The following is a 19,384-nucleotide window of genomic DNA, read 5'->3' as shown; positions in this document are numbered from 1 at the left end:
CAGCAGGCCACTGGTGTGAATGTCTCTGACCAAACAATCAGAAACAAACTTCACGAGGGTGGCCTGAGGGCCCGACATCCTCTAGCGGGCCCTCTGCTCACTGCCCGGCACCGTGGAGCTCGATTGGCATTTGCCACAGAACACAGGAATTGGCAAGTCTGCCACTGGCGCCTTGTGCTTTTCACAGATGAGAGCAGGTTCACCCTGAGCACATGTGACAGACGTGAAAGGGTCTTGAAAAGCCGTGGGGAACGTTATGCAGCCTTTAACATCGTTCAGCAGGACCGGTTTGGTAGTGGGTCAGTGATGGTCTGGGGAGGCATATCCATGGAGGGACGCACAGACCTATATAGGCTAGACAACGGCACCCTGACTGCCATTAGGTGTCGGGATGAAGTCCTTGCACCTTTTGTCAGACCCTATGCTGGTGCAGTGGGTTCTGGGTTCCTCCTGTACACGACAATGCCCGGCCTCATGTGGCGAGAGTATGCAGGCAGTTCTTGGAGGATGAAGGAATTGATACCATTGACTGGCCCCAACGCTCACCTGACCTAAAACCAATAGAACACCTCTGGGACATTATGTTTCGATCCATTCAACGCCGCCAGGTTGAACCTCAGACTGTCCAGGAGCTCAGTGATGCCCTGGTCCAGATCTGGGAGGAGATACCCCACAACGCCATCAGTCATCTAATAAGGAGCATGCCCCGACGTTGTCAGGCATGCATACACGCACGTGGGGCCCATACAAATTCCTGAATACCATTTTGAGTTGCTGCAATGAAATATCAGCAAAAAGCCTGCCAAATCACTTTTTTCACTGTAATTTTTGGGGTGTCTTTGAATACAGCCCCCTGTAGGTTGATAGTTTTCATTTCCATCAAATGATGTGGCATCCTTTTGTTCCTAACACATCACCCAATTCCATATCAGTATAAATAAAAAGCATTATTTTATTCCCCACTGAGATCGGATGTGTTTTGTAAAGTGTTCCTTTAATTGTTTTGAGCAGTGTGTGTGTGTGTGTGTAAGTGTGTATATACATATATATATATATACATAGGCCCCGTGACTGATTACAAGATTGCAGACACCTGTGATGCTAATTAGTGGACATACCTTAATTTAACATGTCCTTTTGTTCATTTTTTTTCTAGTGCTACCACTATTTTTTTTCAAGGACTTTTTCATACGCTTTTTAAACCATTCCAAAGCATAGCTGAGAATCAACGTCTGACTTTTATCTGTTTATTTTCTTAGAATTATTCTTTTTATTTTTGTCAGATTCAGGTTATTTCTGTGATCAATGAGGGTTTTTCTTTCATTAAATGAAGGGTATCAACAATTTTGCTCACATGTATTTAACAGTCTGATGACAACCAGTAAAAAAAAAGATGTTTTTGCTAGTTAGTATTCCTTAATGTTTTCTAGCATAGGGTGCATAGATGGCCAAGCGTTATGGGAAACTAATGTTTGGGCATTTCATTCATTATAAACATACATTTAATGTCATATTGGACCATGGAAAAATATTTAAATGACACATTCTGCTATCTAGATTTAGATAAGACAATAGTTTGCTCCTTAGCTACATACACGTTTTTCAAATGTAAAAATTTGTAACAAAATAGTTCAGTGCTTGCAATATATTTGTAATTAGTTGTTATATGTGATAACAAAAACCTCAGAAACTACCAATGATCTGAGGATACGTCTCTGACTTATTTTGTTCAAGCAAGAATGGATGAAGCTTAGCACCAAAAATAATACAATTCATTCCAAAGAATTCAGGATCTGCATGTTGTAATATGAAAAAAGGTTAATATTCCCAGAATATTGTAAATGCTACCCTTTCCTTTAAAAACAATGTCTCATCAGTACCTAATATTCCCTTTTGAATTGGAATACTATAAAATGGTGCCATTACAGCATAGAGGGGATGTTGTAGAAGCAGGTAAGTTGTGTATGGCAACAAAAGGTCCAGCAGCACCACCAAGAGGTCAGAGTTCTGTTTACTAGAGGTTTTATCGAGAAGTTTAAATCAGCACTTCATAGCTATAAGCAGATGCTGTCTGTAGATAAATTGAACCTAAAAAACAAAAATAAACAACAACACTGTTTTAACACTGAGAAAGAAAAGGAAATCCACACATTGACTTTAATACTGTACATTTAATACAGATGTAATTTTTTTATAGACTGACAAATCCTTTTATGCCAGGTAATTTCCCCATGTTGATTAGCAAATGGTACAGCATATAATTTTTTACCCTTTTATTTTTAAATTAGCTCGTAGCAAAATCAGTTTGTAGGTCCCATATAAATAGGAATGATAAAAAGAAAAAGTGCATAAACCGAGAATTCCCATTTATTTAAAGAAGCACAGAGAGGGCATTTATCGCTCAATTAAAACTCGTTTAACTTCTGAGTTTAGAAGCAGATTCCCGTTTATCTCAGCAAAAGGTATTTGCCAAACACTGTATAACATCCCTTTCAGTTAGAATTTTAATAAGTTATATTTAAGTCTTGCACCACCTTTAAGACGATTAAATGGCATTATTCTCTAGAACAGCAGAGCAAAAACATGGTTATTATTGATGTTGTTTTTCCATTATCAGAATGTCTTCAAGAAGGACGATAATAAGTCTTCTGGTTGGCCCAGGCTGAATTAAAAGTTACACCAGAGGTATTTGAACTTTAAAAGCATTACTCACTTAGATCCCCGTTATATTTTTTAAGAAAAAATAGAAAACAAAAACATGATATTCACATTACGCATTGTTGATTGATAAATAGGAAAGGTCTTGCAGATGTGGGACTAATCAATCTACATTTATACTCAATTGTAGGGGTGGGTTTGACCACCAATGCAGAAAAAAGGGCCTGGATTACACAACATTCTGACAGATGTTTTTTTTTTTTTTTTTTTACTTTCCTATGTTGTCAATTTCTGAAATTATTTTGCGGTAGAGAACGTCTGCATGTATGTGACGTGTTCACGATAACTGGATATGCCTGAGATCAGGGTGAAGGCTGACGACGCTCTCTCTTGGTCAGGAGGTAACACTGGATGGTCCTAAGACGATCTTTGGCTGGGGCAAACTCTGGCTGTAGCTTCAAAGTGGACTCATACCAGTGCATGGCTTTCTCAAACTCCTCCTGTTATCAGGAAAAAAAAAACACAATGTGATCAAAAAGGAGAAATTGTTTAAGGTGCTTTTACATCACCAGCTAAACAAGGCCAGAGATACTGAGTATTTTATATCGTTATGAGAACAAACACGGTTACCATTGCAATATAGACGTTGGCAAGGGTAAAGTGGTTCACAACAAAGTGCGGTGCAATCTCTACAGCCATGCGGGCTACTGTTAGGGCATCCTCCCATAACCTAGCATTTTGAAAGATGTTGGCCAAGCTGATGAGTGGTACATCCTGATTCAAGAGCAGAAGGAAATACAATAAAAATGTGTTATTTATACACATACTAGCTAAAATAGAAAAAACAAAATTATTGAGTCTAACATGCCTTCATGTGATGAGGGGCATAGTTGAGGGCTTGCCTCAAGCAGTCGATGGCTCTCTTGCCTTGACCTTTCACTCTCCAGTACAGTGCAGCCATGCTGGATAATACCCAAGATGTCTGATTCTGATTGGTGACAAAAATACTTTAATTAATCAAGTCAGAAGGTGTTAGTATCTTTTTAGTCAATTTTTTCCTCTGACACTACTTTAAACAGTACAGAAAAACTTTCTTTTTTACAACTGTAAAAATAAGGAAACAAGCAAACTAAAAAACTGTAAAGTTCTTAAACTCTGATGGTTGCCAGTCTGTAAACTTTGTTTTTTGTTTATCTCTAAAATGACAAAAAACTGACTTATAAAAGGACTGAAGACTGGTTTACTGTTCGTAATACAGTACTTACCTTTTCCAAAACTTTAGCAATGCGTGTTCCCACCTGCTCAAATGATTGGGGAGGAAACTTATCTTTACCAAGGTTCTGCAGGACCTTAAGAGATAAAAAAAAGCCACCAGTGAGGCTTAAAATAAAATATGACACATGGGCTACACAATATACTGTAGTCCTTTGAAGAACTTAGAACGTAATACCATATTTTGGACTTTATTAAATAACAGAATAAGAATGACTTCTAACAACATTAATATGATAACAGCAGCTAACAGCTTTCTAAAAGCCATTTTGCAGCTTCAATCTCAGACATAGTGACTGAACTTATTTTGCTTATTAGTACAATAAATGGTCTGAGCTCCAGTGTACCTCTCGCAGCTGGGCTTCCCCTGTGTAGTGGATGGAGGCACGGTTGGCTACACCTCCCAGGTGGTCAAGGGTGTGCATACTGGCAGCTAGGTTGGCATTGCATAAAGGCTCAGCTGCAGGCTCTTGGAGCGGGGTTGCAAAGTCAATGTGCTCTGTGATGCTACAGAAGGAACACACACTTGTAAAACATGCTGCTAATTCAACATGAGACGTAATCTAAGTACAGTGATTGTGGCTGTGTTTACCATTTTGACAGACTTACTCAATATTCTTGGCAGAAACAGCCAACCAAGTACTAGCGACAGTAGTGAGGTCAACCCTCCGTGTACGCTGGCACTCCTCTGGTCCAGGCCAGCCAAGACTTGTATAGTCTCTCCAGCGACCTGCTCAGAAAGCACAAAATAAATCCAAATAGTGAACCTTTCACTTTGTTTCTGCTGTTGCAGGTGCAAGGAAAGTGTTTTTTGTTGTTGTTTTTTTTGCTACCTGAAGGACCAGGAGATGGAATAGTTGGACCACTGATTTCCAGGACAGAGCTGCCTCCAGGTAGAAACTCCTCGTTCTGACCCTCTTCGGAGACGGTAACACTCTCTGATCCATCTGCCTTAGCCTTCCGCACCCGCTTTACCTGGAAGGTGATCTAAACACAGGGAGAAATAACCAAAAACACATTTAGCTAATCTCAAAAATCACTTAAATCACTTTTCTCCAACTATTGTTAATACTTAAGAGCAGCAGCTTTATTTCCACACTTACCCACTCTGCTCCATCATCATCCTCACAGTTTCCAAAACATGGTCCGCTTCCAGCACGGGCCCCCATGACTCGGTCATTCTTCAGCACTCTTATACCTTGTAAGTCTCCACGTTTCCCTCCCACATCCAGTGCTCCCTCGAATGCTCCCATCAGGTCCTCCTTCAGCTGCCACTCATCCTCTTTCTCCACTCTTCCTTCTCCAAAGGATGAAGACATTTTGGAAGTTCCTGCGTTGGAGGGAGATGCCTGCTGCTGTGTCTTTGCTTCACCTGAGCCATTACTGTCCAGGACGACATCTGGACAAAGAGGCAGAATTAACAACAAGAAAAAATTAAATGAGGATCAAAATGTCATCTGCAGTCAACATTTTTAGCCATTACAGATTATTAACAAAACCAACAGCATTATTATGAGATTAAACTAACAAACAAAACGGTTTTCAGCTCTGGTAATAAATGCATGAAATGTTTATTTCTACATAAAACTTTATGTCCTGTTTGCCTCTTTGTCTCAAATACTGATGAAAATCTGTTGTAAGGAAAAATCAAAATGAGTAGAACTGGAAGCAATGTCCTTATACTAATGGATGTTTGATGTAACAAAATAAGGAAAAGTTGACATGCTTTCATTTTAGTTTTTTTATAAAATGAAATGTGAAACCTCATAATACTAAATGAACAGAATTTTCCCAAAATGTATCTAGAATTAAACTATTTCCAACAGTACTTTTTAGATTTATTATTTTTTTTTTATTGTAATGGAGGCATCAATGAAAATCAGTTCTTACTCTCAAAGAGCAGCGTGTCTTCAATAGCAGGACTAGCAGTTCCATCTGGTCGCTCTTCGCTGTCCTCCCATTCCTCCAGCTGTATGCTGAAGTCTTCCTCAGTCAAGCAGGGTTTATCCTCTGGATCACCACAAACAAATCTCCAGTGAGGATATAAAGCTTTATTACTTTGTTAAAATCCATATTAAAGATTTATAAAACATAATGTAAAATAACCTGTTAACTTCAATGCAGATGTTAAGTTCTGATTATAATACAACCTAAACAATAATAGACTTTTTTAAGCAACTGTGGAAGAGTAATTTGCACTAAACCTGAGTGAAACAGGAAAGGGCTGATTTTTACATTCACAAGGAATCCGGAAACCTATTTGACAGCATAATCCAAAAAATGTAATATTTAGGGAAACAAAAAATACGCTCCTTTTTTGAGCACAAAAAATTATCTCTGTTACGCTTACTTCAAGGCTTGGAATTGCATTTAAAAATCGTCTCTATTTATAAACAGAAAGTAAACGGCTGTACAATTTCGATTAGTAGATTATCTTAAAAACAGACCCAGTGATTCCTTATTTTAAGAGAATGAGCAAAGAAGTCGATATGTTTCTGTTCAAATAGCAAATAACCACCTATTTAATCTTTAAAAGGCTACTTGCTATCGAAATCCGACTCTAACTTAAACACTTGCCTAAAGGTAGGCCTGTTTCAACAGAGCTAACAATATTTAGCTTCAGAGAGTTAAATATAGTCCTATCTAAAGTTACCATTAGCTATTTTCGGGTGCTTAAATTATTGAGTGGGAGAATTTCTCCACTTAAAGGCACTTTTCTCCTCAGCTGCACTAAAAAAAGAAACCCGTTTCTGTTCAAATAAAGAATACATCATGTAGTACAGCATTTTTATAGCAACTCTGCCAGCTCTCAGTAGGGACAAAGAGAGGGGTTATAACGGGCGAGTCTTATATCACACAGACACCAGTTAGTTTATCTTTTCAACAGAAAGCAGTTGTTTAGACCTCTGTGAAAAATCTCTGTGCAGATGCTACAAAAAAACACTGTGGTAGTTGGCAATCAACTTGTTGGCTTATAACGCCACCTTGTGGCTCTGTAACAAGCACATTAAATGCAGTGGACCTGTTAAAAACTGAAAAAAAAAATATCAAAAGGCCTTTTTATTGTTTAAGATCAGTAAATCTTTACAATTTTTAAATATTAAAAGCTCGACAAATGATGACAGGTAGTAATTCATTTTAAAGAAAAAAAATACATTGAATGTATTTAGGTATATAACGTTTAAAAGAAATGAATTGAATAAATCCAACTTGATTTGACAATATTTTCACAAAGATGCTTCCAGACAAGTTGACACAAACCAGTAAAATTGCTTAGTACAAAAGAATTTAGTAAAATAAAAGCATATTTACCTACTGTGTAAAATGTTAATTGATAACTGCACAGTTAATTAATCACAAAGGCTTGTATTTTTCAGCACAATTCAAGTACTTACGTGAGCAAGGCTGCCGGTTGGAGAGATTGTAAAGGGAGGGGTAGAACTGAAGACAACGTAGTAAAGGCAAGCTGGTGCGACACTGTTCACAACTGGCAAAGGATGAGAAGGAAGAAGAAGAGGACAGGGCTGCCTCCAGAATGTGGCGGAACAAGGCCAGGGCACCAGTTATATTGCTCTGTGCCAAATGCACATTCACCAGGCTGAACAGGGCGTGTGGCTGAGGAAGGAAAGCAAAATAACAGGGAGACAATATCACTTAGACTGACTTTCATATTAAACAGACATCTTACATCCAAAGAGAAAAACATGATATGCAACAATATAAATCTGTTTCCTAATTTTAGTGTTTAAAGTTACATCTGAATTAAATTTCATGACATAATGCAGGTTTCTTATGTCAAATATTACATCAGTAAGTCATCTTAAAATGAACTGAGTAAAGACATGTTCATTTCTTTAAAATAAAGAAAAATCAAATGTAATATAAAAAGCATTTCAGTATCTGTTCTGTACAGTAATTCATAAGCAATAGGTACTCAACAGCAATCACAACAGTTTAATACATTTTTGTTTATCTCAAAACAAAAAAAGTAAATGAAAAAAAGAAAAACTTTTAATCCAGCAAACAGTAAATATAAAATATCTTGTCATTTCTGAAATTAATTTGGCTTCAATAATTTTAAAATGAATAAGGTAGGTCACAATAAACAGACTAAACCCTGACTGGATTATTTTTAAAAATAAAGCTGTATAAGACGGCATATTTAGATTATATAAAAATTTAAATATCTAATAACAGTCAATGTTAATATGGAAAATGGTTGACAAACATCTGTGCCTTTATATGATATTAAATCACTTAATCATTTTTCTGATATTTCAGCAACCTTGATCAAAGCTGTGCCTAATGACGGCTTGTGCAGCTGTAGAGAAAAATATCTTCTCACATTAATGGATTTGCATGTTGTATCATGTACTAAGTTGAAGCTCACTAGATGCTACAGACATAGGCGGCAACAGATTTATCTTAAGTATCTGAGATGTTTCCACTTGATATTGTCTAAGGCGAGTAAGTTAAATGCCAAGGGAGCTATTGTATCTCATTGCTGTTGAAAGATGTATACACTGACATACAATTCTGGTTCAGTCTACATTCCTGTCTCTACTGTATAGGCATGAGAAGCCTTAAAGGTGAACGCCTTTTTTTTTTTTACATTGGGTCCTCGATTTTACGTTATTACATCATGTTCTACTCGTTTTGTGTCATTTGGAGCTGTTCCAAAGATATTCAGTGAGTTTATATCCAAGTTATGTCTTCCTTTGGGCAATGAGTTGAAGGCACAAACTAAACACGCGCGCGGATGACGTCATACACACTCCGCTTTGTTTAAAAAAATATAAATATAAAAAATATAACTGCGGATGTCTGGGGGACAGTGATTCGCCTACATGTTATGAATGCTGGCGTACCATAAAGAATACATTATAAACAGTTTAGTTTGTGCCTTTTACAGCTTTAAAATCTAAATCATCTAATACAGTCCACTCTACATCTAATTGTTCGTAATTATAAGCTCTAATCAAACCTGAACATAACTTCTTAGTGTAGAAAGATTCTCAGAAACATTGTATGACATTTAATAAAATATTTAGCATAGTTTCAAGAGACAGATTTTCCACTTGCATGTTTTTTAAAACATTTTTCCTTTACCTCAGATGTATTGAGTGTCAACACATGATCCAGCAGTTTTTGTGCGTGGGTGGGTAAACCGTAGTGCAGCAGGATGTTAGCAGCATTGGTGAGGGCCAAGTGGTGGTGGGAAGGAGGAGCAGAGTTCAACACTTGACGCAGACACTGCAAGGCACGACTTCCGTTTCCTTTGGCCTGCCAAAACAGGGCTGCCTCAAAGTGGACCAACCAGTGGGGTAAAGTGGCCTACACAAACAAACCCGTTAGTTCTTTATTAATTCTATGTACTTAATTAAGAACATATGATACTTTGAAAAATAAATGGTTGATATATTAATATAAACCAAACATTCAATTCAAATTAAAATGTTTTGTAAAGTCAATTCCAGTTATATGTTATATTTTACATTTTTAAGTATATCACATCACTACTGACAAACTATGTTTTGCAATATTTTGCTATGAGGAGATAAAACAAAGCTTTGTTTACTTCTTTCATAGCTTGTGCTATCCTGTGGCCAACCTGCTCCAGCGTAAAGCCTCCACTGTGCAACTGTAGCATCTGTAAACACAAAGATTCCCATTTCCTATTTGGTTTCATTTCAAAAAGAGAACAGAGATAAAGTAGCCGTTCACTTAAAGCATCAGATACATACTTTAGTAAACAATGAAAAAACTTCTACCTCAGATGCAAAGGAGTCTGGCAGCTTCTTTTCTTCCAGGGCCCAGTCTAACGAGGAAGGCAAGACAGCTGGATAAGGTTGAGGAACTGGACTGCAGTCAGGTGGACTATCAGCTGGGACCGGGTCAGAGCTGCTATACAGGAGAGTCGTCACTTGGCTGGAAAAGCAATTAAAAAGGGTTTAAGCATGTATGCTAAGACTATAATTTCAATGTTCAGTTAATGAGCCTCCAGTGTGTTATGTTTATTTTAGTATAGGCCCATAAATGCTCTATATAAGAGATCAATCTGTGAGCATTTAGGAGATGTTACCTAAAATTCTGATTAAACACCATGGAGGCTTGTTACTGATTACATGTCTTTCCTTCAGAGTAAAGTTATGGGTATGTGTGAAAGAAGCCTGAATTACATAGAGATTCCAGCAGTAAATTTAGCATACTGAAAAGTTCATAAATCCTGATTGGTCTAGCCTCTAGCAGGCTGGATTTCGATTTTTTTATTATCATAGCACAGTTTTTTTTTTTTTAAACAATAACTGCTTGCTTTAGAGGCAGCAATAAGCAAATATACCAATGAGCTGATAAAGCTAAACAAACCTGGCTTGAATATGAACTAAACATTAAACTGATGCAGGACACTGTCAATCTAAGTCTGCTATGGTAATTGATGACAATAGTTTTATAAACCTTTGGCTCCCAAAATGGTATCGGTGCCTTATTTGTTGGTACCCACCGATACAGATACCACCATTTTAGTGCTGGATCATGGCCCCGGCCGATACTGGTATCGGTATCGGTGCAACACTACTATCTGAACTTAATAAAACGTCTTGCCATTGCAATAACATACTTTTAGCCTGTGACGTACAAAAAGACCAAGAGAAGTTTTATTGGATTAAGAAAAGCAGTAAACTTTTACTCATGAATTAGTCTCCACTAGGTTTAGATATAAACACTGGTTACATAGAGATTTTTCTAAGGGCAGCTACATATTTAGCGAGAAGGTTAAGTTTGCAACTATAACTGTAGGTTTTTGGCAAAGAGCATGATGAAGAGTTGTGCACTAACCCAAGTCCTTGTGTCTCAGGGAACAGGTAGTGGGTTGGCAGCAGGTGAGCAGGTGGTACACTAGGGTACTTGTGGTAACAGTCTGACCTCTGAGGCCACAACATCTTCTGTGTGTCCTAAAAACAAAACAACAAACAGATTTTAGTTACTCTTTCATAAAAAAGAAACATCTTATAAGCACGAGAAAAGAACAAATAAATATTTGTTAAAAAACTGCACTCTGATAGCACCAGAGTAACTCAGTGTAAGCCTAAATTTTTTTTTAATTTCTCCACAGTTTAAAAAGCACTAGAGCTATCTAGCCTTTATCTAAATGAACCAAATCTTATTAATTTAAGAATGGTGAAGAAAAACATTGTAATATCTTTAATATTTGAATCAATGTTAATAGTACATTTAAGACAATCATTTCTGACAAGTTTTTTTTCTCCATTTAAATAGAGGGGTTCCTCAAGGCTTCGTTCTCATGCCACTGTTATCCAATAATTATCAGCTTCTCCCAACTAAAACTAAAGAGTGCTAAACCATCTATTCCTCTGAGGATGTTATCATATAACACAAACCCTGAGATACTCAAAGGGTAATAGAAATGTGTTTATATTGACAGTATTGTCTCTAGCTTAATGCAAAAATTTACATAACTACCCGGCTAGAAATCAGCTATTTAGTTGAGTCAATAAGTTTAAAGACAATTGAGAATAAAGAAAAAAATAAATAAGTGCTATCAGGGTCTTAAACCTACATAAAACTAAATACCTACATAAAAAAAAAAAGTATCAGTCTACTAGGGTTTTTAAAACGACGGATTTCTGTCAACACAGGACATAGAACAAACTGTGCATGCCTTCATGTCTGATTATTTTTGTAGAAAAAAATTGACTTCAGTTTCAGTTCTAATCTTGCCTGTGTGAAATCCTGATGGCTCCCCCAGAGCGCTGCTGCAGGATCCTGATCACCGGACACAGTAGGACGGAGCTGGGGACTGGAAGCTGTCTGGTTGGAACTGCGTTCTGATACAAGTGCCACACTGGGGGCGACAGACACCGACTCTCCAAACTTGAATCAAACAGAGACGAACTTTAGATTCAACCATCAGCCACTTCAACTTTGTATTCATTGTGTTGTTTCATTTCTCTCTAAGAAATCTCTTTAGGTCATACAGGGATGCTCTACATTTCTCTCATTTTGGTTAAACAGAATATAAACTTTTTTCAAGGGTAATACAGCTCTGATATTGCTCAACCATAGTACTTAACACCAGAATATTAATCATGACAATTTTTTTACTCTATTTTTCTTTTTTTTATCTTGACCTTTCCACAGTGCTCGCTAAGCAGTAATATCCCAGGCAAGAAGGTTTTCTAAGAATGGCAACATTAATAAACATAATTTAGTGGTGGAGAGGTTTCCTGGGGGCTTCTTTAGGGAGCGGAAAGAAACTTTATGACCAATGAAGCTTCAGTTCTCAGCTAATGCTGCTAATCTGAGTTCCTGAAATATTCTTGGCTTATTAGCTCATCTATACTGAGGCAGAGAAGGAGTGTCACTTCCCTTAACTCAATTTTATGGTAATTGCCATAATAAAGACTTTACAGCTCTGTAGGGCCATTTGCCATTTACCAAGCCTTTGTACATGAGATTCACAATAAATGTAACTAAAACACGAATAAAATAATAATAAAATTAGAATGATTCTTATGTTTATCTTGTTTACTTGAATTACATAATCTAGATGTTTATTCACCACCAAAACTCACTTGGACATGGTGGACATGTTCAAAAAGGTCACCCCGGTGATAGCGCACAGGGAGGTCAAAGGGGCAGTACAGACGGCGCTGCTGCTGACCCAGTGGGCACATCTGATGATTTCCTAAGAGAAACCAGAACATATGTAATATTGTCACATTTTCTGTGTCATAGTGTATGCACATTTACTATTCAGGTAGCCAACTTGATAGGCTTTAAAATGTGTTAGACACTAATGTTTGTTTGTTTTTTTCCAGTTCTTTCATGGCCTTGCTTAGTTTCCAGGAGTTTTGCTCTCACCAAGCTGAGCTTCTTTAGCCATTTGGGTTTCGTGGATGATATTGCGTAGAATCTGCTCCTCCTGCAGCAGCTTGTGTTTTTCCAGCGCCTCCTGTTGGCGGAGGTAGTGGTCATGTTGCTTCTGGTACTCCTTTAGTTCATTCAGTGTCCTTTGAAGGGATCTACAACCAGACAAATAAAACATTTATTATGCAGAAGAAGAGGGCAAAAGGAAAGGGAACAAGAGTGTTTAACTGTGCAAATACCCCTAACTCTTTATCAACTACATCTCTACAACTCTACAAACGTTTGCAGTTTAATGATTGAGCCTCTTTTATTGTGCTGTGCACCCAGTTTAAATTGAGACATGTTGGTTTGAGTATGAAAGAAAAGGTGCATTCCAATTTTAAAAAGAACAAAGACGCTGCTAGACCATGCACACAAGCATTGGCCTACCTGTGCTGTGCTTCTAGGCGCTGCTCCAGCTTTTGCTGACAGAGCACAGCATGTTTCCTCCTCAGGGCCTGCTCAAAGCCTGGCTGTACCTGCAGTGCCTGCTCGTAGCACAGCACTGAGTGGTTGTATTCCCCAAGCATCTGGCAAAACAGCAATAGAGGAATATAAATCAGAACCACCGATGCGGCACAGGTCAAACTAATATTTTATTTTTCTTGCAGGCATCAAAATAACAGACTTAAAATGTGTAGAGAACTGGCTTTTCTGGACCTCAGTTTGAGTGTTCAATGAAATCACATTGTGGTCAAATCTGTTCTCTAGCAATAGTGATTCCTAAAAAGAATACTCAATATTTAATTTTTTTTTTTTTACAAATCTTACTTTAAGTTGCTACATATAGAGGCATAAAAGCTTATCAAACTTTAATACCCTGTGCTTATAACCATCTATCTGATACAGACACCTGAGCCTTCAGTGAAGCTGGTTCACGTTCAGGTTTCACTTTCACTTACAGCATAGATGTTTCCCAATGTGTAATGACTAGTGAAGAGATCTGAGGTAAGGTCAAGAGCAGCGTGGGCGAGGATAGCAGCGTCGGCTGAGAAATGGGCCCGGTGCAGGATGTTGGCCATGTTTATCAGAGCTATATCCTTATGCTGCCTGTAAAAACAACACACAGTCACACCTGTGAGCTTACTCACAGGACAGAGTATGATAGTGTAGAGGCCCTTTGGCCTGCCTGCTAATACCTTGGAGAGTAATGCAAAGCACGCACTACACAGTCGACTGCCCTCTGAGGCTCATTTTTCATACGCCAGTAAAATGATGCCATGTTATACAACACCCAGGAAGAGGAATTCTGAAAAAAAGAAGAAAAATCAAAAGGTAATACCATCTTCAAAGCTCTCCATGAGTTAATGTCACAACATTAAAGCATCATTAATTTTTCATCAGCACATTTAAACTGTTTCAGAAATGGATCTAAGTGGCCTATTAAAGGGCTATATCATGCAAACTCTACTTTATATGAAAATGGAATTCCCTCATCAAAATCATGCACAAAGTTGTATTTCACTTGATTCATGCATGTTTTAGTAATCCTCATCAATTCTGCTCTGAGTGCCAGCCTCTCACTATCAAGGAAAAAGAGAGGCCATTACCATCTTATGTTGGACATTGTTAACCCGCCCCCTCCAGGAAGCACCAACCTTGACCGAGCTGCACCTACTCAGTACACAACACACCCAACATTCTGTGTAGCAAGCGTCGAAGTGAGATAGAGTGAGATCATTTCTGCTCTGAGCTGAGATGAAGTGGCTTCTTTAGCACCTAATCTGCACGGTGACAGCCACTGTTCTTTTTTAGATAAGGTCCAAGAAGTAAACATTTTTTTTATGCTACAATAAAACTTAAGACTTTGTTCAGCCCAGCTGCCAGAACTTGTGTAATACTACAAAGGCATGATTTGGGCATTACACCCATAGGGTAAGGCAGCATCGTAGTGAGGGCAAGTGAACTAATTAAATTCAATTAAATAAAGGAAAATTAATTCATCGCAAAGGGGAAATTTAATAAATCACAAGGGGAAATTAAATAGTGCTTCCAGGTTAAAGGAAAACAACAAATATTTCAGAACAAATTAATACTTAGTTGTGCCAAAGGAAATATTTCATACTTTGAACAGTATGTCTATGAGGTACTTTGGAATCAAGACATAGGTCCTTCATCCTGTCCAGATAAACATGCACTTTCAAAAACATAAACAATATAGAACCTTCAGTTAAATGTAAATACAATATATATATATATATATATATATATATATATATATATATATATGATACATAAATGCTTCGCTTTGTTTTACGTAAAATATATAGAAGTGAGGATTTGGAATGATCGAAAAGGATCAAAGTTGTAAAGAGAAGCTTTACCTTCAGAAGGCTTTGATGGATGCGGTGGCCCACTTCATCAATAGTGCGTCCAAACTTTTTGGACAAAGAACTATAAATGGGGTCATCCTTAGATAGAAGCGGGGAGGTCAAGTTTGTCCTCTCCTGTACACCCTGCAGGGAACCAAATGAAAACACTTATTACACTGAAATGTTGCTGTGCTACTAAATCAGCACATCTAAATAAAAACATTTATTTCGAGTCACTTCAAAAATAACTCTTTGTTCCAGGGAGCTTTCTAGACATAAACTAAAATCTTAAATATTATGATTTTAAATAAGAATTATGTGCAACTGTTCCAAAAATGACCTTCTGTTTCAAAAAAGCAAACAAGGTGAGAAACATTTCAGGCTGTGTTAGTGCTATAGCTTTTTGTTTGAAAACATAAACATGGGCGCCTTCCGGTAGGAGGTTGCATAGAACCTAAAACAAACAAGACAACTGTGTTCAGTGCCCTAAAAATTATGAAAATAACTGACAACGAAATCAGAGCTGGAAAAGCATCACACTGACATCACAGAAAAAAATGTCAGCTCAATTGAACAGCCTCACATAATATAATGAATTCTACGATGATAGAAAGACTATTGAGAGCCAATCAAGACCTACATTTTGTCAAATAGTTATTATTTTCATTTGAATAAAACTAAAAACAATACATCAATTGGAAATAAATTTCAATTATTTAATTTCCTTGGCACTAATAAAATATTTCTGAATTGAATATCTTTTTAAGTGTAATCTCATTGGTGAGCTTTACTGTTCTTGTCTTTTTTTTCTTAGAAACATCTGTTCTTTAGTCATTACAAAGGCCAGCACACAGAGTTGCTTGGGTTTTGTACGTAAAGGTTAACAAAACAGGCGTTAAAGTTTGAAAGCTTACTTAATTGGTGTGGACCATGACCGACTGAGCCAATCGCTTAAATACCTTTGCAAAGATTGTAAAGCATTCTGCAAGTTATTGGGTCTAAAGAAAAAAACTGAAACAACTTCTCACCCGGAGATGCTGGAAAGCATGGATACTATAAGGAAGCTCGATTATTTTTGCACAATCTGGCTCTTCTAGATCTGGTGGCAAACTGGATCGAGAATCGATATAATCCTCTGGGCTGTAATGAAAGGAGAAGAATTTGATTAAATTCATATACATGTTTCAATCTTTGGCATCTAGCGAATCCTAAAAATATCAGGAGAACCAGGAGGCCGAGATCCGTCATAAATTTTGTAAGGGCTAAAGAGGGTTTCGTCATATATGTTTTTGTTTTACTGCATCCTCTTTTTCTTTTTAGAGTTGTGGCCTTCTCTCCTTTACGGAAGCGTACCTTATGTCTTTACTCTCCAAGGAAATATAAGTGCCATCATACAGATCCAAGTCTCCCAGTGGCACCTTTGCCATTATGCAATCTGAATCTTCTTTGTAGTGTCGCTGCTCCAAACCTGTATCTCGGTCTTCATTTTCCTCAATGTGAATTTTTTGTGCTACTAACTGCTTCTGCTCAGATAAAAAACAAAACAAAAAAAAAAACAGAACAAGCAGGAAAAAGAAAGTTATGTATTGAGAATGTTCCACTAATGTCAACACATTCTTTATAGTCAAACTGAAAGAGAAATCCACATACTTCCAGCATCTTGAGGTAGTTCACACGGGTTTCTTGTCTCATGAAGATAACCACATCATGAGGATGCTTTAGATTCAAAGGAGAGTCCACCTAAATGGAGAACAAAGCTAGGCTGTAGATCAAACCTTTAATCTCGATAATTTCAGAATGTGTTTTTTTAAAAGATTTTCTTTCTTTTAACTGCACGAGAAGCAGTGGCGTTCTCTTGAAAAACAGCTTTTCATTTGCTGTTTTTGGCAATTGTGAGAGATTCTTCTAATAACATTAAAGTCAGAAAAATAATTTACCTTCTATGTTTACATTACCTCTATTTATTGTTGAATTTTTAGTATAAAAAGAACAAAAGCACTGGATGAAATAAAAAACGGGAAGTAAATTCAGACAAAATGCATGTAGGGTTCAAGACAGAATATTCTGAATTAAGTTATTGATGGTGGAATATTCTATTCTATATTAAAGTTGGTAACCATTTAGCTAACAAAAGGATTTGTTAAACGTAAATTAACTTAAAAAAAATGGCCTTATATCACCTTACGGACGTCTTTAGTATTAATGGACTGATATCTCAGGAGGATCTTTAAAAACAAATTCATTCAACCATCTTTAGTATAATTGATTACAGCCAGGGTGTCTTCACATATCTGACAAAAAAGATTATCAGACAGCTGCAGCTGATCCAGAAAGCTGTTGCCAGCATCCTCACTAAAAACTAAGTGAGCACATCAGGCAAGTTCTAGAACTGTTCCACTTTCTCCTCTTTGTCAGAGAACAGACTTTAAAAAACATATGTTAGTCTGTAAATCACTGAATAGAGCAGGTTCAAAATACATCATCGATTACAGATAGTGTATCAATGCCCAGACCTGTCAGGTCTTCTTGCTCAGGTCTAATCTGCACACCAGAACCACAACCAAACATGGGGAAACAGCTTTTAGTTGTTATGCTTAAATAATCAGGAACAAACTCCCACATTTTTTTTTTACTATTAAGACTCATTTAGTGTTAATAGTAAATAAATCCACCCAGAATACCATAATCATAACTGTCAAGCTGCCTGTTTTTGTTTTGTTATGGTTTCACCAGTAATATGTATGTCCTTTTAGCTTTTTCAGACCCAACAGTGTTTAAACCTACATCAGTTTTGAATATTTGCCAGAAAGTCCTCAGCATTTTTTAAGCATTACTTAGAGTAAAAAGAGACTTTCAGTTCTGCTTAGAAATGCTGTCAAAGCCCAAAACTCTGACACTTATAACATGAAGTGTCTGTCAAACACAGGCTGTGGCCGGTCTATCACTTAGAAATCATGCGGTCATCATATAGATTTGGCAACAACCAACTGACAATGTAACACTGTCTGACTTAATCACATCAAGCTACGGGACTTCAACATACGTGTTGTTTTAAAACCAAGGCTGGCAACATTTAACAAACAAAAAACAACATAACCGGAGCTTGTAAGTCTTTGTGGGTTCCAATAACTCCTTTATAACAGCACTATAAAGAAAAAGTCGTAATTACTAATTACTACAAAAACACTTAGCTGTTGGCTAACCAAATAACATAAGCATTAGCAGGTCAGCGGGCTAACTGGCATACTTGTTGTTGAATTTTTCCATCCTCTGTGACGACCCAGTGTGTCGTGGCTCCTCCGGAATCCACTATTAATATACAAAGAAAGATAAAAAGCTTCCCCTGAAACGAGGTTTTCTGTGTGGGGTCGACACGGCAGGGCAAGTACTCAGGACAGATTTTCCTGAGGTCCGCCATTTTTACTGTCTTCTGGTGCTCTGCAGCAGCGCAAGACTCCTGCCACTAGAGGGCGCTCGCTAACCCCAGAAGAAGTCTGAAGTCATCATCTTTGACGTAGGAAAAGAAAAACAGGAAATCCGAAACTAAAAGTTTGAGGCGTTTCAAGGCAAAGGTGGGCAAAGTTCGAAGAAAAACACGCCGGCTCCTACCGATACAAGATTATTTTTTGATACCAAGATTCCCTGGGTGTGTGTCCTCTTCGGCTTCGGTCAGTTTAGTATATGTCATCTTCCTTTTAGAATCTTCTTACTGCCGCAAAGTTCGAGGTTGCAGTTCCGCATCTAAGGCATGACAGTCAGATGAAACAATTGCTAACACTTCTGTGAGTTCAAGGTATTGTATATGTTTAGAAAACGGTTGTACATTGGGTTACTTTGTTAATAGATACGTTACTGTACGAGTTAAGTCACAACAGCTAAGGAGGAAAGAACGTTTCCAACTATAAGTCACGAGATAGTTATAACATTAGTCACTAAAAAAATGTTGCCTTGTCATTAAACAATTAGCTTGTAGATTAAAGCCTACCTATATATATTTTTTACATATGAATTAACAGACGAAGCCAGTAAATAAACACTGCTTAAGGATGAATGTGCAGGGATGCACTGGATTGAAGCGAAATGATTTATGCATGACTATAGTAGGGTTATACCTACAAAATGTTATATATACGTTTATTATCATGTCATTATATATATATATATATATATATATATATATATATATATATATATATATATATATATATATATAT

The 19,384-nt window shown here is 37.3% G+C and overlaps 2 protein-coding genes across 6 annotated transcripts in view; one reads left to right on the top strand and one right to left on the bottom strand.

The window, feature by feature from the left end:
• Positions 1–2,909: 2,909 nt before the first annotated feature.
• On the bottom strand, positions 2,910–18,600 carry ttc17 (tetratricopeptide repeat domain 17). 2 transcript variants are annotated; one of them, XM_015397572.1, is made up of 25 exons: positions 18,418–18,600; positions 16,821–16,910; positions 16,524–16,696; positions 16,199–16,310; positions 15,183–15,314; positions 13,998–14,107; positions 13,761–13,908; positions 13,249–13,388; positions 12,814–12,974; positions 12,525–12,637; positions 11,671–11,823; positions 10,768–10,883; positions 9,702–9,858; positions 9,509–9,580; positions 9,040–9,264; positions 7,326–7,545; positions 5,821–5,940; positions 5,034–5,329; positions 4,764–4,917; positions 4,540–4,660; positions 4,278–4,437; positions 3,924–4,007; positions 3,527–3,646; positions 3,289–3,432; positions 2,910–3,158 (listed from the first exon to the last, which is right to left on the bottom strand). In XM_015397572.1, exons 1-25 carry the CDS (start codon positions 18,586–18,588, stop codon positions 3,021–3,023), a joined length of 3,630 nt encoding a protein of 1,209 aa, XP_015253058.1. In that variant the 5' UTR covers positions 18,589–18,600; the 3' UTR covers positions 2,910–3,020. The 2 variants fall into 2 exon arrangements, with proteins under 2 accessions (XP_015253058.1, XP_015253059.1); XM_015397573.1 differs by having other exon boundaries at positions 16,524–16,693.
• Positions 18,601–18,700: 100 nt separating this feature from the next.
• The window catches only part of traf6 (TNF receptor associated factor 6), a 7,224-nt gene continuing 6,540 nt past the window's right edge, over positions 18,701–19,384 (top strand). Inside the window, exon 1 of one of the 4 annotated variants that reach the window (XM_015397570.1) lies at positions 18,701–18,838. Coding sequence is in view for 1 of the 4 variants with exons in the window: in XM_015397568.1 (XP_015253054.1) it covers positions 18,930–18,952 (23 nt within the window). In the remaining 3 variants the exon portion in view is untranslated. Of the gene's footprint in view, positions 18,964–19,384 lie in introns of all 4 variants that reach the window. The other 3 variants (XM_015397571.1, XM_015397568.1, XM_015397569.1) reach the window with 3 other exon arrangements.

The sequence above is a fragment of the Cyprinodon variegatus genome, unplaced genomic scaffold, assembly GCF_000732505.1.
Source record: "Cyprinodon variegatus isolate N-32 unplaced genomic scaffold, C_variegatus-1.0 Scaffold871, whole genome shotgun sequence".
NCBI lineage: Eukaryota > Metazoa > Chordata > Actinopteri > Cyprinodontiformes > Cyprinodontidae > Cyprinodon > Cyprinodon variegatus.
The sequence above is the reverse complement of the archived record's forward strand: the minus strand, read 5'-3'. Positions and strand labels throughout refer to the sequence as shown.